Raw genomic sequence first — 22,830 nt, 5'->3', positions numbered from 1 at the left:
CCTGTAAGCACGTGTAAGGGCCTGGATTTGATCTCTAGCACCTGTCCCCTACCCCCTCCCCCCAGCAATACAAGCAAGATTCTCACTGGGCTGGGCACATGCTGTGCGTGGCCAGGCCCCTGCCTTTCAGGTGGCATGGAGCCTCCTGCTGCTGGGAGCTGAAGGAGGCCACGTAGGAGCCCACACCGGCTCTCGCACTCCTGTGTCCATACTCATCCTGTCACAAAGGTACCTGGTGGGCATATATATAATGGAATTCAGGGGCCTGCCCACAGTGGTGTGGAAGATAAACTGTGGTTTATTCACAAGACAAAAATGGGTTCCGCCTCGAGAAAAGACAGCAGCCTGGGTGATTCACACTCATCTTCCTGAGCGAGAGGCCAGACTCAAGGAAAGAACTGTTGACCTGAAATTCAAAACCAGGCAGAAGCCAGACACCGGTGGCTCATGCCTGTCATCCTAGCTACTCAGGAGGCTGAGATCTGAGGATCAAGGTTCAAAGGCAGCCCAGGGAAGAAAGTCCGTGAGACTCTTATCTCCAATTAACCACCAGGAAATCGGAAGTGGCGCTGTGGCTCAAGGGGCAGAGTGCTCGCCTTGAGCTGAAGAACTGAGGAACAGCGCCCAGGCCCAGAGGTCAAGACCCACAACCGACAAAGAAAAAAAAGAATAGCTGGTGTGGTAGCACATACCTGCAGTCCCAGCCCTTGGGAGGCTGAGGCAGAATAAGGGAGAGTTTAACCCAGCTGGGGCACAGCAAGTCCCTGTCTGAAAGGGAGTAGGGGCCAACAGGACCGTTTTTTTCCTTTGTTCTCTGATTTTTTCTTTCCTTCTTGATTGTTGCTGGCCAGCTATCTGGCTGTCTCTCTTTTCTTTGTGCCAGTCCTTGGGCTTGAACTCAGGGCTTGGGTTCTGTTCCTGAGCTTCTTTTGCTAAAGGCTAGCACTCTACCACTTGAGCCCCAGCTCCACTTGCAGCTGTTTGTTGTTGTTGTTAGTTATGGGGTTTGAACTCTGGGCCTGGGCGCTGTCCCTTAGCTCTTCAGCTCAAGGCTAGCGCTCTACCACTTAAGCCACAGTGCCACTTCCAGCTTTTTCTGCTTATGTGGTGTTAAGGAATTGAGCCCAGGGCTTTATGCATGCAAGGAAAGCACTCTACCACTGAGCCACCTTCCCAGCCCAGCTTTTTTTTTTTTTTTTGTAGTTTATTGGAGATAAAGAGTCTAACAGCCAGGCACCGGTAGCTCACACCTGTAATCCTAGCTACTCAGGAGGCTGAGATCTGAGGATCGTGATTCAAACCCAGCCTGGGCAGGAAAGTCAGTGAGACTCCTATCTCCAATGAATCACTAGAAAACCAGAAGTGGCGCTGTGGCTCAAGTGGTAGAGTGTTCACCTTGTGCTGAAGAGCACAGGGACAGCACCCAAGCCGAGTTCAAGCCCCACTACTGACCAAAAAAAAAAAAAAAAGTCTAACAGATTTTGCTGCCTAGGCTGGCTTTGAACTGTGACCCTTAGCTCTTGCATCTAAAGAAGACAGGCATTAGCTACCAGGACCCAGCCACTATTTTCTTCTAACTACTTTCTGCTCATGAACAGAAAGGGCTTCATGAATGATTTGCTTGATTTCACAGGAAACTATCTAAGCCAGAAAGAAAGACTAAAAGAATCAAAATGGAATTAGAAAAACACATTGGATGAGTTTAACCAGTTCATCTTGTAAAGTGACACAACCACCACTTAGTGGTTAGTGGCATAGATTCCATAGTGGAAGGTGACATGTGGTAATAAACACTATTTCAAAATCTAACACTGTCACTTCTCATATCATTTTGCGGGCCATCAAAATATAGACAAGTGAACACACAGATATAATAGAGTGCACAAAGGCACGGGGCGTGTACATATACACACACCACTATCTTGCATCAGATGACTTTCTTCAAGGTGTGGAGATTGTTGAATGGTCAAGCAAAGTTCAGCAGAGATGCAAGGTTGGTGGTCCTCAGGGGAGGACCACTTTCTTCTTCTTTGTGCAGGTGAAGAGGAGGCTGCAGGGAGTGGAGTGTCTGCTCATGAGTAGGAAAGGGCTGAGGGCTGGGAAACAGCCCATAGCAAACGCCGCCATATGGTGCAGCACAGGGCTGGGGTTGTAAATCACAGTCAAGCAAGTCTGACAGATGCAGGACACGGTGTAAAAGGAGACAAAGGCGCTCACCAGGAGGAGGATGATTATGGTAGCTCTGGACTTGGGAGAGGCTCTGGTGGAGATGCTGGTTCTCTGGATGTGTCGCATTCTCTGCTTGTGTCTGTACAGGACGAAGAGCATGGAGGTGCTGGCCCAGAGCATGAGCCCCAGACACAGAACATCAGGCACCGAGAGCATGGCCACATACAGCACTTCAGCAGCTGGGTCGCGACGCACAGAGAAACAGTATCATGTTGTTGTGCACTTTGGGTCCAGTCATGTACATGAGAAAAACAATGCTCACCAGGAGGAAGACACCCCTCCCCGCCCCCCGCCGCCACCCCAGTTGAGGTAGACGGTGGAGACAATGTGCTTGTGGGCTCTCCCCTTCAGCCCTGCCTACCTGGAGTCCCCCTGGCTGATGCTAACAGCAAGGAAGATGCTCAGGGAGCAAGTGCTACCGATCAACAACCCCCCTGCCCACTTGGTAAAGATAGAAGACCATTTTGCACCCCACATCATTGAAGAAATTTCTCCAGCCCCAGGCTACCATGGTTTGAGGAACACACCTACACAGAAGACTTAGGAAGTTGGCCACAATTAAGTGCCTAAGAATCAAGTCTGTGGCTCTCATCCTGTTCCCCATGCAGGAAAGGAATAGATAATGGAAGAGAAGGGACAAATTATCCAGAAACCCAACCACAGTCTGGGCTAAGAGGATCACCCCCATAGACATATGGGTGTCTCCCATCCTCTCTATTCCTTGAGTCTCATCCTGAGGCTCTGGCCTGGGAAACTGAGGCCTGCACGGTGCCAAGAGAACTCAACATTCTCCATCCAGCTTTCAGCCCACTGGAAATGCTGTCCTACTGACTCTCATGTATTGGGAAAAATCCAATTCTATTCATCCATCAGGAAGAGGAAGATGGCATGTTCAGGAAAATGAACATGTGAAATGAACAAGTGAAGCTGAGTCAGTTTCTGAGATGAAGGCAGCTGTGTTTCTTTCCTTTGAAATCAGATCTAAAACTATAAACAAGTCGGCCACTAGTGACTCATGCCTGTAATCCTAGCTACTCGGACCACTGAGAGCTTTGATTTGCAGTTCAAAGCCACCCTTGAGAAGGAAAGTCCATGAGACTATTATATGCAGTCAACCACCAGAAAACCAGAAGTGGAGCTGTGGCTCAGAGTGCTAGAGCACTAGCCTTGAGACAAAAGAGCTCAGGGACAGCCTCCATGTCCCTCGACTGACTTTTCACCAGCAGGGCTCAACCATGAAGGCACAATATCTGGAACCGTAGCACTCATTGCTTCTGGATGTCCCTGCACACTTTGTGTGTATCTCGCTGTAACCTATTCTTGGCTTATCATTCTTTTTCAGGTGAAAAAGAGAAGTCCACAGTGGAGAATGAAGGGGCCGATGGATCCCAGTTGTCCTGCGATGAGGTAAGCACTTGGCTTGGATGGTTTTGGCACATTAGTCTGTTCTGATGTCCACTGACTAATGCCTGCTTGTGAGCCTCTGCTGTGCGCATGACGAGATTTCTTGTGTTCTGCTCTTGGTGATGGCTATTCTCACACACACTTTACAAAAATGTCAAGGTCTTTGATATAGCTCAGGCTACAATCGAACTCATCCCCCTCTGCTGGGATTACAGGGGAAACCTCCCCGTTCAGCAATATGTCTGAACTCTCAGCGAGTGGTTTTGTGTCATCCTGGCCTTTATATTCTGTGGAGAACAAGTCATTGGCGGCCATGCATGGACGGATCACACCCAGCTGCTCTGGCTGGCTGAGCTTCTGTCTGGCGTGAAGTCTGCGATGGCTTGTGAGGTTAGACCTTCGGCCAAATGCTTTGCCACAGGTATCGCACACGTATGGCTTTTCCCCAGTGTGCACAGCCTGGTGTGTGGCAAGGCTGGAGCGCACGCTGAACGCCTTGCCACACGTATCACACTTGTACGGCTTCTCCCCTGTGTGCGTCCGGTGGTGGCTGATAAGGTGTGAGTTCTGGGTGAATGCCTTCCCACACTCCATGCAGCGGTGTGGCCGGGCGCCGGTGTGCAAGGTCTGGTGTTCAGCGAGGCTCGAGCGCATGCTAAATGCTTTGCCACATGTGTCGCATGGGTACGGCTTCTCCCCAGTGTGTGTCCTACGGTGGCTGGCAAGGTGTGCGTTCCTGGCAAAGGCCTTGCCACACTCAGCGCACTGGTAAGGCTTGTGTCCTGCGTGTATGGCCCGGTGCGTGTTGAGGTGGGAGTGGGAATTAAAGGCTTTGCCACACTCACTGCACACGTAGGGCCTCTCCCCAGTGTGCGTCCTGCGATGGCGTGCAAGGTGCGAGTTCTGCGTGAACGCCTTCCCGCACTCCGTGCAGCGGTGTGGCCGGGCGCCGGTGTGCACTGCCTGGTGTGTGGCGAGGCTGGAGCGCAGGCTGAACGCCTTGCCACATGTGTCGCACGGGAACGGCCGCTCCCCGGTGTGCGTGCGGCGGTGATTGGCAAGGTGGGAGTTCTGTGCAAATGCCTTGCCACACTCAGTACACTGGTAAGGCCTGTGTCCCGCATGGATGGCGCGGTGCGTGTTGAGGTGGGAGTGGGAGTTAAAGGCTTTGCCACATTCCCCGCATGCGTATGGCCGCTCCCCGGTGTGCGTCCTGCGGTGCGCGGCCAGGCTGGATGCTTGGCTGAACACCTTCCCGCACTCGGCGCAGTGGTGCGGCTTGCGGCCAGTGTGCACCGACTGGTGTGCGGCGAGGTTGGCACGCACACTGAAGGCCTTGCCACACACGCCGCACGTGAATGGCCGCTCGCCGGTGTGAGTCCGGCGGTGCACAGCAAGGCCAGAGGTTTGGCTGAAGGCCTTCCCGCACTCGGCACAGCGGTGCAGCTTCTCCCCAGTGTGGATCCGCCGGTGAAGCACCAGGGCTGAGGGGTAGCCAAATGCCTTGCCGCACTCCCCGCACTGGTAAGGCTTTTCCTGAATGTGTACTTTGGGTGTTCGCGTGAGTATTGGAGAACAGATGGAGACATCATCCACTCCGGGGACGATGTGTGTGTTCCCACTAGAGGGGCTCCCCCGAGACCGTGACATGGGGGCCTCAGAGAGGGCAGACTTCACCTCAGTTCTCACCTCTGGTCCTTCACACAGGTACAGAGGGAGCCCGCGCAGGTGCTCCTGAAGGGGCCGTCCGAGCCATGTGCTCGTGGACTGCTTCCCCACATGACCCCCACCATCCTCCTTTCCTCCACCACTGCTCTCTTCTCTGTGGACCACAAGCACCCCTTCTGCACGACCTTCAGCGCTGCTCCACTCCCATTCCCACTCACGTGGAGCTTTCTGGATTTCCTCGCAGGAAAACTCATCAGTGCCTCCGTCCTCATGACTTATTTCTCCCCTACCACTGCCTGCATTGGGTAATAATTCTTTAATTATATATCCAGAAGAGGTACCTGCAAGATATAAAGTTCCCATCTGATTAATCACACAGTTAAGTATTTCACACTGAAAGAGAGAATACCACAGCAATTATTATACAAACACTGAGGAGCCATGTGAACTCTGAGAATCATAAAATCCATTATTTAGGAACAGAAAAGAAATAGGATTCTTTATTGCAAGTGGTTGACATGGAATCTATATTATGAGGAAATAAGACATATTTCAAACATTGTATGAGGAAGACATGCATCCTGAGCAAATGTGATTGACAGGAAGACAGGATTCCCCTCCCTCCCCACCACCCACACACCTAGCAAAACCATATGGTGATATCATGACTGAAGAGAAAAAAATGACTGTTTATAACATACTAAGAGTGTACAAATAAATGCCACATATCACACATCATGTTGTAAAGTTTCAGAGATCAAAGGAGTTTACAGAATGAAGTAACTGGTAAGTTTGAATTGCAAAGCAGAATGAGGACAAGAGGGAAGAATTCAATACAACAAGGCCAGAGAAGCAATTAAAAACAAAAATACCTGGAATATGTGCTATAAACTGCCTACACCAATTTATAGTAAGCAGACTTAAACAGGAGAAGTCGTAGTTATATTGGATAATACATCCTGACTACATTGAGATTCAAGTTAAAAAAAATAGTAATCCACAGTAAAAATAAACAAGTGATATCCTCTTTAGAAACAGAAAACTTGGCAGGAAAAACTTGGGGCAGGAAAGTCCATGAGACTCTTATCTCCAATAAACCACCAGAAAACCAGAAGTGGCATTGTGGCTCAAGTGGTAGAGCACTGGCCTTGAGCTGAAGAGCTGAGGAACAGTGCCCAGTCCCTGATTCAAACTCTAGGAATGGCAAAATAAATAAGTAAATAAAAGAAGAGAACTTGTGTTACAGAAAAAGCACAAAATGTAAGAAGTAGAATGTCCAGCCACTAACTCTAGGTGTGCATCTGAAGGAAATGAAGCCAGCATATAAAAGACATGGCTGGGGCTAGGTGCTAGAGGCTCACGCCTGTAATCCTAGCTAAGCAGGAGGCTGAGTTCAGAGAATCACAGTTCAAAGCCAGCTCAGGAAGGAAAGTCCATGAGACTCTTATCTCCAATAAACTACTCAGAAGAGACATGGGGCGGGGGGGGGGGGGGGGGGGGGGGCGGGGAGGTGGCTCAGTGGTAGAGTGCTTGCCTTGCATGCATGAGGCCCTGGGTTCGATTCCTTAGCACCACATAAGCAAAAAGAAAAAAGCTCGAAGTGGTGCTAAGGCTCAAGTGGTAGACCGCTAGCCTTGAGCTGAAGAGCTGAGGGACAGTGCCCAGGCCCAGAGTTCAGGCCCCATGATTGGACCGCCCCCCCAAAAAAAATAAATAAATAACAGAAGAGACACCAGGTACTGCACACCCACCACTACCTGGAGAGCCAGCCTGGAGCACTTCAATGGACACAGAAAATGCAGTGGAGACACAGAATGGCATATTACTCCAGAGGGCAGGGCACAAGTGGGGACATTCTAAAGTCCTTTAGGGCTCACAGCAGAGACTCTGGTTTTCCTACAGAAAACTTCCACTTGTGCCCAGGTTCCCCAGCTCCATCTCTGCACATCTGAGCTCTTACCTGCGCACACACCTTTGGCACCTTCCCAACCATTCAGCTCTCCTGGAGTTGTCACATGGCTCTGTGCCACCCAGGGCTCTTCCTCGAGCTCCAATGGCAAAATTACACTCACGCTGGGAAGGGAGACTCCTGTTTATAGAAAGACAATGCGCTGTGGCCTTTCCAGAATCCCCAGTCCCACGTTCATGGGAAAAGGGGACATCACACACGGATGCAAAAGACAGTTCACACATTCAGCAGACTGCCTCCATCTGAACACTTCAGAGAACACTTTAATGTGCAGACAGCAATACAAGAACTACTGAGTCAGGGGCTGGGAAGGTAGCTCAGTGGTAGAGTGCTTGCCTTGCATGCATGAGGCCCTGGGTTTGATTCCTCAGCACCACATAAACAGAAAAAGCTGGAAGTGGTGCTGTGGCTCAAGTGGTAGAGTGCTAGCCTTGAGCTGAAGAGCTGAGGGACAGTGCCTAGGCCCAGAGTTCAGGCCCACGACCCGCAAAAAAAAAAAAAAAAAAAAAAAACTACTGAGTCAGAAGGACAAGGAAACCCGTATTTTCAAAGTCTTCCGTGGGCTGAGTGTGGTGTCAGCTGTATGTAATCCCAGAACTCAGAAGTTCAGGAGCAAATTCAAGGCCAGCCAGGGCTTCAAAATGGGAACTTGTCTCAACAAAAAAAATTTGAGGAGGAGAAAGAGGAGGAAAAGGAAGGAAGAAAGGAAGGTTGGTCTGCCATAGTGCTTGAGATGTAGCTCAATGATGAGAGAACCAGCCTAGTGTGTACAAAGTCCCAGAGAGGGAAAGGAAAGAAATGGAAAATAGTGAAGAAAGGGAGAGGAAAGAAGGGTAAAGGGGAAAAAGGAACAAAGGAGAATGGGAGACAAGCATGCTGTAGCTGACATGCACACGTGCTCACTTAAGCTGTAGGACACAGGAGGGAGGACAAAAGGTTATTAAAGTCTGGAGGCCACGTTAGCACGTTTCCATCTCTGACCTGGTAGAACTTTTCATCTAATCATGCAACTTGGGGCTCTCCAGGCACTCAGGGGAAAACAAAGAAAATTGTAAACTCCTGACTTGCGCAGGGAAGGGTGCTCACCCACGGAGACCAGGTTCCTGTAGGTGTCCAGCATGACGTCCCGGTACAGAGCACGCTGAGCCGGGGTCAGGCACCGCCACTCCTCCCGGGTGAAATACACCGCCACATCCTCAAATGTCAACTGTCCCCAAGGAGAAAATCCAAAAGCATTTCACACACAATCCATGGACTCAGAAAAAGCATTACATGAAATTATAATCAGCAATCAACACACCAGGGACAGAAGGAAGCTTCAGAGTGTTACAGTTTGTAACAGTTTGATATGACACTTTGTAGAATTGTACAACCTTGCATTCTTCTGAGAAAGTAAGCACATATAATGAGCTGAGTTAAAAGAAACCAGCAGGGCACCAGTGGTTCTCACCTGTATGTCCATGAGGCTGAGATTGGGGAATCACAGTTCAAAGCCAACTGGAACAGGAAAGTCCATGGGACTCTTTCATCCAATTAACTGAATTACCCAAAGAGCCAGATGTGGAACTGTGCCTCAAGTGATAAAGGCCTTGGAAAAAGAGCTCAGGACAGCACCCAGGCCCTGAGTTCAAGCCCCAGGACTGGGGAAGAAATAAGAGAGAAAGTGCCCAACGCTAAAAAGAAAACCAGCAGAGAGGTTTCAGCAAGCACACAGGAACACTTGGTGAGTGATGCCCTCCTGAGCCCATGCCCAGTGGAGGGGACAGAGCTGAGGGAAGGCATGGGGGGCATGAGCACAAGTGGCAGGCAGACGCCAGCACAATCAGCACCCAGGCCAGCTCTGTGCATGGGAAGGAGACACCACATGGCTTTACCTGAGTCACAGCCGCCATCCCTGCTCCTTGTCTTTCCTCTTCCTCCTCACGTAATATCACTTTCCAGAAGTTAGTCCTGAGTGCTGAAAATATCTTATTTAATGCTCACACCAAACACACACTACCTGTGACCCAGCCCCAGCCCAGGGAGGACCTCACCGTGGGGAAGATGATCCTGTGCTGCCCACTCATGGGGTGATGGGGAATGCAGGTCCTGGGGCTTGAACTTAGGACCTGGGCACTGTCCCTGAACTTGTTTCCTCAAGGCTGGTGCTCTACCACTTGAACCATAGCTATGTTCTGGCTTTTTGGTGGCTACTTGGAGCTAAGAGTCTCAGGGTGGGGTTGGAAATGTGGAGGGGTTGAAGCACTAAAGTCAATGAGAGAAAAAGCATCAGCTACCATTTCAGACCACTTTTGGGACCTTAAAAAAAAATCCCTGGACTTTCCTGTCTGGTGACTTCAAACCTCCCTCACATCTCAGCCTCCTGAGTGGCTAGAGTTACAACCAGGGGGCCCTGCTCCCTCTGCTCTCCTTGTAACCCGTGACCCCGCTTTCCCATGGAACAAATGGCTCTGCACAACTGCATCATTCTCCTCTCCTCCCTTTTGGAAATGCTCCCCCATTTCCTGCACCCTGCCACCTATGTGATGTCTTGGATCCTTCTGGAGATGGAGATTCTGCATTTCTCTACTTGCTTTCCTCTCTGCTCATGCCACCGATTCTTTGTAAAGCCTGCACCCCATTACTACTTTGCCACCTGCTGGAGGGGGTTCTCTCTTCTCTTCCTGTTTTCCTAATTTCCTCTCAGTCTTTCTCCTGATGATCCTTTGCCCTCACCTTCCCACAGCCCCAGTACAGTCAAGGTGTGAGGTTTCCACCTACACCCTAGCCTGGCAGGGGTAGGATGGGGTGGGAGCCAGCAATGTGTAGGGCAGGGTTGAGGTGAGGTGGGTGGAGAGGTTGGGCCTGGCCTCTGGGCTGCAGCAATCGGCTCTGTGGGTCTAGCAATGTCTGTCTGGAGCAAGGCCAGTAGCAGGGCCAGGGAGTAGCCAGGCCGCAGACTGGAGCGGGGGGCCTTGGAATGGGGACCTGGGGTTGGGCAGACGGGGAAGCGGAGCCGGGGGAGGGGGGGGGCGGGGGGGGGGGGGGCAGGGCCCCGGCAGGGCTGCGGGTGGAGGGAGGATCGCGGGAGGGGCGTGACTAGGGACTCGGGGCTGGGGCGGGAGGCTGGGATCAGCGGCCTGAGCCCGAGTCGGGCCGGGGCTGAGCGGGGCCGCGCCCACGCCCCCACGCTCAGCTCACCCTGTGTGGAGGGACCCCAGGACAGGAAGTGAGGACAGGCCGGCGACACAGGCTCTCCGACAGGAGGGCCGCAAGGGGACCCCGCCCCCGCCCGTGGAGGCTGGGGACACCCGGAAATGCCGACTTACTCTGACATCCAGGGAGACTCACAAGCAGCACAGCGACCTACCCTCCGCGCCATCCGCTTCCGGGTCTGCTGGGAACTGCGCACACAGCAAGGGAGAAAGCCCGCGGGGGGTGCGGGATGTACACGGCAGGGGAAAAAAAAATGCGAGCGAGTGGGCGGGGCTTTGACAAAGGGGCGGGGCGACGACAGGAGACCAACGGAAAGCAGCGGATGGGCGGGGCAAGAACAAAATTGAGTCTAAAGGACCAGTCTTGGGCAGGGAAACACGGTGGGCGGGGCCACAGTGAGGCGTGGCAAGCGGGGTGGGGGGGAACAAAACTGTCTTCAGCGGGATAGGGCAAGTAGGCGGGAAAGAGGCGGGGAAGAAAAAGAACATGGTTGGGGAGAAGCCAGGTCAAGGCAAGGAAGATTGAGTGGGCTGGGCCGTGCCTGGAGTGACCACAGTGACAAAGGGGTAGAGCCACGGGAGAATATGGGCCTTTGGTGGCCCCAGGGCCATGGGGGCGGGGCCAGGGCTATGGGGGCGGGGCCAGGAGCCAGGCCCGGCCTCTCTCTGTGGCTTCTCCCCAGCCTCCCAGTGTTTTCCCAGGTGTTGGAGGCCTGACCTCCCACGGAGGTGGCCTGGGCTACCCAGCCTGGGAACCCCGATCTCTTTTGGGGAAATGGTGTGAAAGTGGGAGGCCATTGGGCCTAGGCCCTGAAATCAGCTGAAGACATTGAATCGGAAGCTGGAATGGTCCATGGAGAGGGCACACAAAGGCTGGACTCCCAGGGACGGGGTGCAGGCTCTTGCAGACACGGGTCAGTACCAAATAAAAATGGTTTTCCTTTCTGACCTAAGCTACACTCTAGAGATGGTCCTGTGGACAAGGTGTGGGGTGCTGGGGTGAGGAGGGCTATCACATGGGATGTGAAGTCACCAACAGGTGCTGTAAGAAAGTTTTATTAAATAGATGTCAGCCTGGGTTTTGTGGCTCATGCATCATCCTAGTTAGTTGAAGGTTGAGGTCTGAGGATTGTGTGTGGAAGCCAGCCTGGGCTGGAAAGCTCATGGGACTCTTATGGCCAAGTATAGTGGTACATAATGGCTGAAGTGGTATTGAGCTAGCCTTGAACAAAAAGACCTTAGAGATAGTGCTCAGACCCAGAATTCAAGGCCAGGAGCAGAAAAATAAACAGATATTGAGCTGGGAAGGTGGCTCAGTGGTAAAGTGCTTGCCTTGAGCTGAAGAACTCAGGGGCAGTACACAGGCCCTGAGTTCAGGCCCCACCATCCAAAAAGTTCTTCCCTTCATTTGTACTTGCAAACTACAATTTCATCATCACTTTTAGTCCTCTGACCTCACAGAGCATGTGTCCCACTTGATCAGGATAGTAAAAGGAACATTTTTGTCCCTCCTATTGCCAATCACGTCCAGTGACATTTAGCAGTGAGTGAACAAGCCAACTCAGGCCCATGGACAGGCCGGCGAGACCCAGAGTTGCGGCCCTGAGCTAGGCCCACCTGGCAAGCGCGAGGGCGGTGGTGATCGCCTGGATCTCGCTCAGGAGGCACTGTGCTGCTCATGGATGTACTCCTGCCCCTCTCTGCACATAAGAACCAGCTAGCTTCTAAAGTCCCTCGGCAAGTCCAAACCCCACAACTGCCATGGTCTGTGGGACCCCTCTAAAGAGGGGAGCAGGGAGTTGACCACGAGCAGGTGCTGCAGGATCACATCCGTGGGTCTTAACTAGCACTCACAGAAGGAGAAAGGTGCAGAAGACAGTAGAGAAATTCCCCACCACTCCACCTGTGGTCTGAGATAGGTAAGATGATTCCCACAGCCCAGCAGCCGGCTGCCATGGCCATGCTGCTGGGCCAAGCTGGGAGGTACAACCACACATTACAACATAAAAATGTACTGGGCTCTGGTTTTACCATGTGTGCCATTGCTGTTTTATCTACATGAGACCCTAACAGTGTGGAGAACGGCACTGGGGACAGAGTTTAGAGCTTCCCAAAGCTGTGTCAGTTTTCATTCCAAATTAAAATCCTAGATCCTTAACCTTCCTAGAGCTTAATGATATCATTGGTTTCTGATAGGAAGAATTAGAAATTAAATTAAACTTATCTGGATAGAAATCATAAATCGCTCAGTAATTTTTCAAAAGGGATAGTTTATTAACAAAAACATAGATACATTCTGAGTAGATCAGTAGCAGTATTTAAACATTCTCTGGAAAATGTTCTACTGGGGCTGGCAATGTAGTTGGTAGAATGCTTGCCTTACATGCATGAAACCCTAGTTTGATTCCTTAGTACCACATAAACAGAAAAAGAGGGAAGTAGCATTGTGGCTCCAGTGGTAAGAGTGGCAGCCTTGAGCAAAAGCAGCTCAGGGACAGTGTCCAGGCCCTGAGTTCAAGCCCCAGGACTGGCAAAAAAAAAAGAAAAGGAAGGAAGGAAGGAAGGAAATGCTATGCTAGTGATGTGTATTTCTGAGGTTTGAACTGACAGCCTAGCACGTGATAGGAAAGTGCTCAAGTATTAAGTTACCCCAAAATCCTCATTCCAGATCTGATTAAATTCTCCACTCTAGAAACCTCTTTCATCTCAAAAGCAAGATGAATTCGTCTCATCAGAAGACCAGTCAGCAGGCTTTGCTACACAGCAGCCACAGTATTCCATGTAGGGACAGCTGTTCTGTTTTACCTCTGCCATTTTCCCAGCCTCTACTTGCTCATCCCAGAGCCCCACGCTGTGCTCACTTCCCATGGGCCCCTTCAGCTCACATTTGGTGCTGTGCATGTGTCCTCATAAAAATCAGAGTCAAAGTGAAGGGCGCCCTACTCTGAGCAACATCACATCCTGGTTCCGCACTTTTTTTTTTGGTGGGGGGGTCAGTCGTGGGACTTGAACTCTGGGCTCGGGTGCTGTCCTTGCACTCTTCAGGTCAAGGAGAGCACTCTACCCTTTGAGCCAGAGCGCTACTTCGGGTTTTCTAGTGGTTTATTGGAGATAAGAGTCTCACTGACTTTCCTTGCCCGGGCTGGCTTTGAACCGTGATCCTCAGATCTCAGCCTCCTTAGTAGCTAGGATTACAGGCATGAGCCACCAGCACCCGGCTCTCCGCACTTTACTCCTTCTTGAGGTGGCTGTGCATGGCTAGGCTGCAGGTCTGGCTGGACACTGCCCGACACTCGGTGCACCAGTGTGCCTTTCTGACGCGTGTGCACAGCCTGGTGTTTGGTAAGGGTGCAATTCTGGGCAAAGGCTTTGCCACACAAATGGCACACATAGGGCCTCTCCCCGGTATGCGTCCTGCGGTGCCTGATGAGGTAGCAAGTGCGGCTGAACGCCTTCCCACACTCGGTGCACGTGTGCGACTTCAGCCCGGTGTGCACAGTCTGGTGGTGAATGAGGCCGCCACACTGGCTAAAGGTCTTCCCACACACCTTGCATGCATAGGGCTTCTCCCCGGTGTGCGTCCTGCGGTGCTTGGTGAGACTGGAGGCGCGGGTGAATGCCTTCCCACACTCAGCACACATGTGCCGCTTGTGGCTAGTGTGCATAATCAGGTGCGAGGCGAGGCTCCTTCGACCACCGAACGTCTTCCCGCATGTGTCACACATGTACCGCTTCTCCCCGCCGTGCTGCATAGCCTGGTGCTCCTTGAGGCTGCAGCGTGAGGCAAAAGCCTTGCCACACACTCCACAGCGGTGTGGCCTCTCCCCAGTGTGCGTCCGGCGGTGCGCGGTGAGGCTGTACATCTGGCTGAATGCCTTCCCGCACTCTCCACACAGGTAGGGCTTCTCGCCGGTATGGAATCGCTTGTGAGCCACGAGTTCCGAATGTGAGAACAAAGCCTTCCCGCACTCTGTGCAGAGGTGGCGCTTCACGCCGCTATGTCTTTGCTCGTGAACTGAGAGATGAGAACGTGTGTTGAAAGCCTTCCCGCATGTGGCGCAGGGGTGCGGCTTCTCCCCGGTGTGGCTCAGCCGGTGCCGCTCCAGGGCCCAGGGGAAGCTGAACGCCTTGCCACACTCCCCGCATTTGTGACGCTTTTCCCGAACGCGTGCTTTGGGTGTTTGTGAGTGCAAGGGAGAAGAGATGGAGGTGTCATCACCTGCAGGGATAATGTATGTGTTCCCACTGGAGGGACTCCCCGCAGGTGCAACATGTGAGCCCTTGGCAAGGGCAGACTTGTCCACCTCAGTCCTCACCCCTGGTCCTTCACACAGGTACGGTGGGAGCCCGCATAGGGGCTCCTGGAGGGGCCGTCCCAGGCACGGGCTCATGGGCTGCTTCTCCACGAGACCCCCACCCTCCTGCTCTTCTCCACCATTGCCCTCTTCTCTGTGAACCACAAGCACCCCTTTAGCACAGCCTTCAGCGCCGCTCCACTCCCACTCCCACTCACGAGGAACTTTCTGGATTTCCTCGCAGGAAAACTCATCAGTGCCTCCGTCCTCATGACTTTGGGATATTTCTCCCCTACTGCTGCCCGCACTGGGTGGTTCTTTACTTATATATCCAGGAGAGATACCTGTGAGACAAAGTTTACATCTGATTAATTACACAGTTAGTTATTTCATGCTGAAAGACAGAATATCAGCCGGGCACCGGTGGCTCACGCCTGTACTCCTAGCTACTCAGGAGGCTAAGATCTGAAGATCGCGGTTCAAAGCCAGCCCGGGTGGGAAACTCCGTGAGACTCTTATCTCCAATAAACTACTAGAAAACCGGAAGTGGTGCTGTGGCTCAAGTGGTAGAGCTGAAGAGCTGAGGGACAGCGCGCAAGCCCAGAGTTCAAGCCCCATAACCGACCAAAAGAAAAAAAAAAGACAATATCATAGCAAAAATTACACAGAGAACCCTACAATCCAGTATTTACAAACACAAAAGCAATATGATTCTTTCATTAGAAAGTGAATCATATGGAATCCAACTTAAGAGAAAGTAAGCCTCATTTCAAACAACCTAAGAGCCAGGTGATGGTGGCTCATGCCTGTAGTATTAGCTACTCAGGAGGCTGAGACCTGAGGATTGTGATTCAAAGTCAACAAGAGCAGAAAATCCCTATGAGACTCTTATCTCCAGTAAACTATGCAAAAAAGCCAGAAGTGGAGCTGTGGCTCAAATGGTAGAGTGCTGGCCTTAAGCACAAAGAGAACAAGAGGCAGTGCCTAGGTCAGGAGTTCAAGGACAGGACCAGCCAAAAAAAGAAACCTATGAGGAAAACATGCATCCTGAGCAAATCTGACAGGAATGCACGACTGTCCCCCAGGTCCTACAGCACACCTAACTCACAAAAGCCATATGGTGACATCATAACCAAAGAGCAAAAATGCCTGTTTAAACATACTGACTGTGTACAATTAGCACCACACATCACACAATGTGTTGTAATGATTCAGAGCCCAAAGCAGTTTACAGAATGTATTAACTTGTAATTTTGAATTGCAAAGCAGGGGCAGGAAAAGGGGGAAGAATCCAATACAGCACTGCCAGAAAAGGAAAGAAAAGCAAAACCACCTGGGATATGTGCTATAAACTGCTTTCACCCACTCACAGCCAACAGATTTTAACATGAACAAGAGCTGTCTAGCAGTTATGTTGCACAATACATGCTAATTACATTTAGAAGCTAGTCAAGTAATAAGAAAAATAGTAACCCATGATAAACAATATATGTTATAGACCGTGATAAACAATTTGCTCCAGGAAAGTTAGAATGAACTTGTGACTTTAAATGAGCATCATTATTCCACAATACTGTGAAATTTGGGAAATTATGTAATCACTTAATCACAATTAAAAAAAAAAAAAGAACCTTGGGGAAGGTAGGGAGGGAAAGGATAGTAGGGTGAAAACAATGGAGGGGGTAACAATGCTCAATAGGAAGTGTACTCATTACCTTACTCATGTAACTATAACCCTCTGTATAGTATCTTTACAATAAAAAAAGACAAAAAAAATTTTAAAAAAGAAAACAAACAAAAAACTCCAAAAGAACAGTGTTGCAGAAAAAGCACTGAATATAAGAAGTGAAATGTCTAGCTCTAGATATCCATCTACTTCTAGGGATGCACCTGAAGGAAATTAAGACAGCGTGTGTGTGTGTGTGTGTGTGTGTGTGTGTGTGTGTGTGTGTGTGTGTGTGCAGCGTGTGTGTGTGTGTGTGTGTGTGTGTGTGTGTGTGTGTGTGTGTGTGTGTGTGTGTGTGTGTGTGTGTGTGTGTGTGTGTGTGTGTGTGTGTGTGTGTGTGTGTGTGTGTGTGTGTGTGTGTGTGTGTGTGTGTGTGTGTGTGTCAAGTGCCCAAGCTGGCCAGTTTAATTCTAGCCACTCAGGAGACTGAGTGTGTGTGTGTGTGTGTGTGTGTGTGTGTGTGTGTGTGTGGTGTGTGTGTGTGTGTGTGTAACAAGTGCCCAAGCTGGCCAGTTTAATTCTAGCCACTCAGGAGACTGAGATCTGAGGATTGCAGTTCAAAGTTACCCTGGACAGGAAAGTCTCTGAGAATCTTATCTTCAATAAACTACTCAGAAGAGACACCAGGGTACTGCACACCCATCACTAGCTGGAGAGAGCCAGCCTGGAGCACTTCAATGGACACAGAAAATGCAGTGGAGACACAGAATGGCATATTACTCTGCAGGACAGGGCACAAGTGGGGACATTCTTTAGCCCTTTAGGGCTCACAGCAGAGACACTTTCATTTTCCTACAGAAAACTTCCACTTGTGCCCAGGTTCCCCAGCTCCGTCTCTGCATATCTGAGCTCTTACCTGCACTTACACCTTTGGCACCTTCCCAACCATTCAGCCCTCCTAGAGTTGTCACGTGGCTCTGTGCCACCCAGGGCTCTTCCTGGAACTCCAATGGCAAAATCACACTCATGCTGGGAGGGGAGACTCCTGTTTATAGAAAGACAATACGCTGTGACCTTTCGGGAATCTCCAGATTCCAGAAAAAGAGACATCACACATGGATGCAAAAGACAGTTCACATATTCAGCAGACTGCCTCCATCTGAACTCTTCAGAGGACACTCTAATGTGCAGACAGCAACACAACAACTACCGAGTCAGAAGCACAAGGAAACGGATACAAAGCCTGCCATGAGCTGAGTGTGGTGTCATGTGTGTGTAATCCCAGCACTCAGAGGATCAGGGGCAAGTTCAAGGCCAGCCAGGGCTACAAAGTGGGACCTTTTCTCAAAAAATAAAATAAATAAAAAGGAAGGAAGGAAGGAAGGAAGGAAGGAAAAAAGGAAGAAAGGAAGGAAAAAAGGAAGGAAGGAAGGAAAAAAGGAAGGAAGGAGGAAGGCCTGCCATGCTGCTTGAGATGTATCTCAGTGATGAGAGGACCTGCCTAACATGTACAAAGCTCTAGAGAGGGAAGGGAAAGGAAAAGGAGAAGAGTAGAGAAAAGGAAGGGAAGTAGGGGAAGGGAAAAAAGGAACAAAGGAGAAGAGAGAAGCCTGCATAGCTGACATGCACATGAGCTCACTTAAGTTGTGGGACACAGAGTTGCACCATAGGAGGCAGGACAAAAGGATGGGTGTGAAAGTCCGTAGGCTACTTTAGTACGTTTCTGTCTTGGAGTCCACAGAGCTTTACATCTAGTCATGGAACTGAGGTCTCTCTAGTCATTCAGGGGAAAAGAAAGCAAAGACTAAACCTCCCAACTTGCACAGGGAGGGGTCCTCACCCACGGAGACCAGATTCCTGTAGGTGTCCAGCATGACGTCCATGTACAGAGCACGCTGAGCCGGGGTCAGGTACCGCCACTCCTCCCGGGTGAAATACACCGCCACATCCTCAAATGTCAACTGTCCCGAGGAGAAAATCCAAAAGCATTTCACACACATATGCAGGGACTCAGAAAAAGTATTACATGGAATTATAATCGATGCCTACCATGACAAAGCAATCAACACACCAGGGACAGAAGGAAGTTTCAGGATGTTAGTTTATAATGGTGTCTTTGACATGACACCAAAAGGAAAAATATGTGGCATTGTACATCCCAGCATTCTTCTAAGAAAAGATATATGCAGAACTGTGTTGGTCCAGAAGCCTCCTCCCTCATGGCTTAACATGCTCTTTCCCTTGGCAACACTAGGCCCATGCAGTAAAGGCAGCATATGATCAGCCCCTACCCCCGGTCCTGAGAGATCACCCTGTGGGAGGCTAAGACCAAATAAGGCATGAGATCCCACAAATCCCAGAGATTATAAAAGGTCACCTGAGATAAGACCTGGCACCACTTCTCACTTCCTCCCACCTGGTGAGAAGGGGTTGCTGGTCCCTTTACTGGCAATAAATCTGTCCTTTGTTCTTTGTACCTGGATGTCCCCTTGATTTTCTGGCAGAGTCTAATTTACTCTAACAAGCTGTGTTAAGGGCTGGGAAGGTAGCTCAGTGGTAGAGCGCTTGCCTTGCATGCTTGAGGCCCTGGGTTCGAGAACATGAGGCCCTAAGTGTAAGCCCAGGTACCAGTAATAAATAGAATTAATTAATTAATAAAATATCATTTGATCTAACAATTCCACTTCTATACATTTACCATTGGAAATGAAAACATGTTCATATAGAATCATATTCTTGAACATTCATAGCAGCTTTATTCTTTCATCTAAGCTGGAAGTAACCAACCTCAAAACAGATAAATAGATAAACTGTGATAGAGGCAAGCTGTAGAATTCTACAAAGCGATAATAACAATAATAATAATAAAGAATAGCTTCTACCTGTAACCCTAGCTACTCAGAAGGCTGATATCTGGAGGACTGAGTTTCAAAGCCAGCTTGAGAAGAATTCAAAAGACTTCATCTCCAAAATAACCAGCAAAAGTGGGGCAGGAGGTGTGGCCCAAGTGGCAGAGGATTCACCAAGCAAGCAAGTAGTGTGAAGCCCTGAGTTCAAAACCTAGTACCAGAAAAATACTAATTATTTTTTAAATGAGTCCCTGAAAGCAAAAGCATTATGCAAAATACAGAGTTCAGACACAGATTCCTCAGCACCACATAAGCAAAAAGAAAAAAGCTGGAAGTGGCGCTGTGGCTCAAGTGGTAGAGCGCTAGCCTTGAGCTGAAGAGCTGAGGGACAGCGCCCAGGCCCAGAGTTCAGGCCCCACGATCGGACCCAAAAAAAAAAAAGCTGTGTTAAAAGAACCCAACTAGATACAAATGGCTCACTCCTAGAATGTTAGCCATACAGGAGGCTGAAATATGAGGATCAAGGTTCAAAACCAACTGGAGTAGGATAGTCCATGAGTCTCTTATCTCCAATTAACTACAAAAAAGCCAAAAGTGGGGCTGGGAAGGTGGCTCAGTGGTAGAGCGCTTGCCTTGCATACATGAGGCCCTGGGTTCTATTCCTCAGCACCACATAAGCAGAAAAAAAAAGGCCAGAAGTGGTGCTGTGGCTCAAGTGGTAGAGCACTCGCCTTGAGCTGAAGAGCTGAGGGACAGCGCCCAGGCCCAGAGTTCAGGCCCCACGACCAGACCAAAAAAAAAAAAAAAAAGCCAAAAGTGGAGCTGTGATTCAAGTGATAGAACAACAGCCTTGAGCAAATAAGCTAAAGAAAAGACCCAGGCCCTGAATTCAAGCCCCAGGACTAGGGAGAAAATAAAAGAGAGAATCCAAAAAGAAATCCAGCAGAGGTTTCAGCAAGGACACAGGAACACTTACTTGGTGGGCAATGCCCTCCTGATCCCACACCCAGTGGAGGGGACAGGGCTGAGGAAAGGTGTGGGGGAGGTGAGCACACCTGGCAGGCAGGGGCCAGCACAGTCAGAGCCCAGGCCAGCTCTGTGCACAAGGAGATACCACATGGCTTTACCTGAGTCACAGCCGCCATCCCTGCTCCATGTCTTTCCGTCTTTCCTCTTCCTCCTCCCTTGGCTTCCTCCTTAGATGATATCACTTTCCAGAAGTCAGTCCTGAGTGCTGAAAAAATCCTGTTTAATGCTCACACCCAACATACACTCCCTGTGCCCCAGCCCCAGCTCAGGGAGGACCACACAGTGGGGAAGATGATCCTGTGCTGCCCTCATGGGGTGATGGGAAATACCGGTCCTGGGGCTCAAACTCAGGACCTGGCCACTGTGCCTGAGCTTGTTTACTCAAAGCTGGTGCTCTACCACTGGAGCCACAATTCCACTCTGGCTTTCTGTTGGTTAATTGGAAATAAGAGTCTCAGGGAAGGTTGAAGAGCCAAAGTCACTGAGTGAAAAAACATCAAGTACACAGTTTGAGTCCCAGTCTGTGACCTAAAAAAGTGTCAGACTTTTCCTGCCCAGGCTGACTTCAAACCTCCACCCTCACATCTCAGCCTTCTGAGTGGCTAGGGCCCTGCTCCCTCTACTCTCCTTGTAACCTATGACCCCTCTTTCCCTCGGCCCAAATGGCTCTGCACAATTGCAAATCATTCTCATCTATCCCACTCGGACTTGCTGACCCCCCCCCTCTTCCCCATCCCCGTTTCCTGCACCCCACCACCTATGTGATGTCTTGAGACCTTCTGGAGATGAAAATTCCTTTTTTTTTTTTTTCCTGGTCGTGGGGCCTGAACTCTGGACCTGGGCGCTATCCCTCAGCTCTTCAGCTCAAAGCTAGCGCTCTGTCACTTGAGCCACAGCGTTACTTCCAGCTTTTTCTGCTTATATGGTCCTGAGGAATCGAACCCAGGGCCTTGTGCATGCAAGGCAAGCACTCTACCACTGAGCCACCTTCCCAGCCCCATGGAGATGAAAATTCTTAATTTCTCTATTTGCTTTCCTCTTGCTTTCTTTTTGGCTTCTTCTGCTCTTGCTATCGATTGCGTGCAAAGCCTACACCCCACTTTTTTTTGGGGGGGGGGTCCGGTCATGGGGCCTGAACTCTGGGCCTGGGCACTGTCCCTCAGCTCTTCAGCTCAAGGTTAGCGCTCTACCCCTTGAGCCACAGCACCACTTCCAGCTTTTTTCTTTTTGCTTATGTGGTGCTGAGGAATCGAACCCAGGGCCTCATGCATGCAAGACAAGCGCTCTACCACTGAGCCACCTTCCCAGCCCCTCACTCTCTCTTTTCCCCATGCTGTTGAGACCCCGTTATCTCTTCCTTTTCCCCATTTCATCTCAGTCGTTCTCCAGATGATATTTTGCTCTCACCTTTGCAGATGCAGTGTAACAAGGCATGCTCCAAGTTTCCCCAACCCCGGCTTTGCCTAGGGGTAGGATGGGTGGGGAGGGGCAGAGCTCTGCGGGCTAGGGTGGGGAGGGTTGGGGTAGAGAGGGTTGCTGTTCTAAGACCGCACTGATCTGCCCTGGGGGGCCGGCCTGGAGTGGGAACCAGAGATCTGGGCCCAATGCTGGAGTGGAGGCGGTGGTGGGGTGACAGCTAGGGTCGGGGGGTTGGCCTGGGTGCCCAGTTCGGGGTCTAGAACAGGGTCCGGGCCAGATGGCGGGGTAGGGCGAGAGACCCGGGGTCGGGGTCGGGGGTCCGAGGCAGTGGTCGCAGCCCAGGTCCAGGTGCGGGTCCAGGTTGGGAGCCCCGAGGAGCCGGGAGAGCCCGAAGGAGCAGAGGCTGTGCCCGCCCCACCCTCGCTCCGCGGGCACCGACGCGGGGACGCTGGGGTCCGGGCGCCGCGGCCGCGCCAGGGCCGGCGGAGGTCAGGGAGGACCGGCCGGCGACCCAGGCCGCCGGGCAGGAGGGCCGCGCGGGGGCTCTGGGCACCCCGACCCCGCAGTGGGAGCTGTGGACACCGCAACGCAGACTTACTCTTCCCCATGGAGAACTGCTCTTCACAACAGCCGCGTCCTGGTCTGAGGGGAGCTGCGCGCGCAGCCAGGGAAGAGGGCGGGCGTAGGGTGGAGCAAGAGGAGGAAGAGAGCAGGTAGGCCGGGCGAGGACGACGGGGCGGGGCAGAGGCCCAGGTCCCGGGGAAAGCCCGGTGGGCGGGGCCAGAACCATACACAGGTCCAAGGGACCAGTGGTATGTGTGGGAATAACTCGGGTGGGCAGGACCATGAAGGGGCGGGGCAACACCCGGGCCTATGGGGGATACCTGCAGTGAGTTGGGGAAGGCAGTCCTGAAGAGATGGAGGCCTGGGGGGAGCCAGGCCTAGGAAGAGAGAACTAGGTGGGGTGCCTTGCACAGAGTAACAGTGGCCAAAGGGGAGCAGGGATGGGAGACTCCAGTGGACACTGGGGCAGGGCCAGAGCACTAAGGGGCAGGGCCAGGGCACTGAGGGATCGGGTCAGGGGCCAGGAGCCAGGCCTGCCTTCTCC

At 51.2% G+C, this 22,830-nt stretch overlaps 2 protein-coding genes across 6 annotated transcripts; both read right to left on the bottom strand.

Moving 5' to 3' along the window:
* Nucleotides 1-1,679: 1,679 nt before the first annotated feature.
* LOC138812657 (zinc finger protein 665-like) lies at nt 1,680-10,714 on the bottom strand. Of its 3 annotated transcripts, none has more exons than XM_070000720.1 (5): nt 10,579-10,714; nt 9,145-9,227; nt 8,357-8,477; nt 7,262-7,390; nt 1,680-5,642 (listed from the first exon to the last, which is right to left on the bottom strand). In XM_070000720.1, the coding sequence occupies exons 2-5, from the start codon at nt 9,160-9,162 to the stop codon at nt 3,766-3,768; spliced, it is 2,145 nt and encodes a 714-aa protein (XP_069856821.1). In that variant the 5' UTR covers nt 9,163-9,227; nt 10,579-10,714; the 3' UTR covers nt 1,680-3,765. The 3 variants fall into 3 exon arrangements, with proteins under 3 accessions (XP_069856821.1, XP_069856820.1, XP_069856822.1); XM_070000719.1 differs by having other exon boundaries at nt 10,601-10,714; XM_070000721.1 differs by lacking the exon at nt 10,579-10,714 and adding an exon at nt 10,451-10,487.
* Nucleotides 10,715-12,732: 2,018 nt separating this feature from the next.
* LOC138812665 (zinc finger protein 485-like) lies at nt 12,733-22,396 on the bottom strand. 3 transcript variants are annotated; one of them, XM_070000733.1, is made up of 6 exons: nt 22,321-22,396; nt 20,402-20,508; nt 18,266-18,386; nt 17,342-17,470; nt 14,978-15,103; nt 12,733-14,683 (listed from the first exon to the last, which is right to left on the bottom strand). In XM_070000733.1, the coding sequence occupies exons 1-6, from the start codon at nt 22,328-22,330 to the stop codon at nt 13,656-13,658; spliced, it is 1,521 nt and encodes a 506-aa protein (XP_069856834.1). In that variant the 5' UTR covers nt 22,331-22,396; the 3' UTR covers nt 12,733-13,655. The 3 variants fall into 3 exon arrangements, with proteins under 3 accessions (XP_069856834.1, XP_069856831.1, XP_069856833.1); XM_070000730.1 differs by having other exon boundaries at nt 12,733-15,103; XM_070000732.1 differs by lacking the exon at nt 22,321-22,396 and adding an exon at nt 21,711-22,283 and having other exon boundaries at nt 12,733-15,103.
* Nucleotides 22,397-22,830: the final 434 nt, after the last annotated feature.

The sequence above is a fragment of the Dipodomys merriami genome, unplaced genomic scaffold, assembly GCF_024711535.1.
Source record: "Dipodomys merriami isolate MVZ:Mamm:240054 unplaced genomic scaffold, mDipMer1.0.p SCAF_57, whole genome shotgun sequence".
In the NCBI taxonomy this organism is placed as follows: Eukaryota; Metazoa; Chordata; class Mammalia; order Rodentia; family Heteromyidae; genus Dipodomys; species Dipodomys merriami.
The sequence above is the reverse complement of the archived record's forward strand: the minus strand, read 5'-3'. Positions and strand labels throughout refer to the sequence as shown.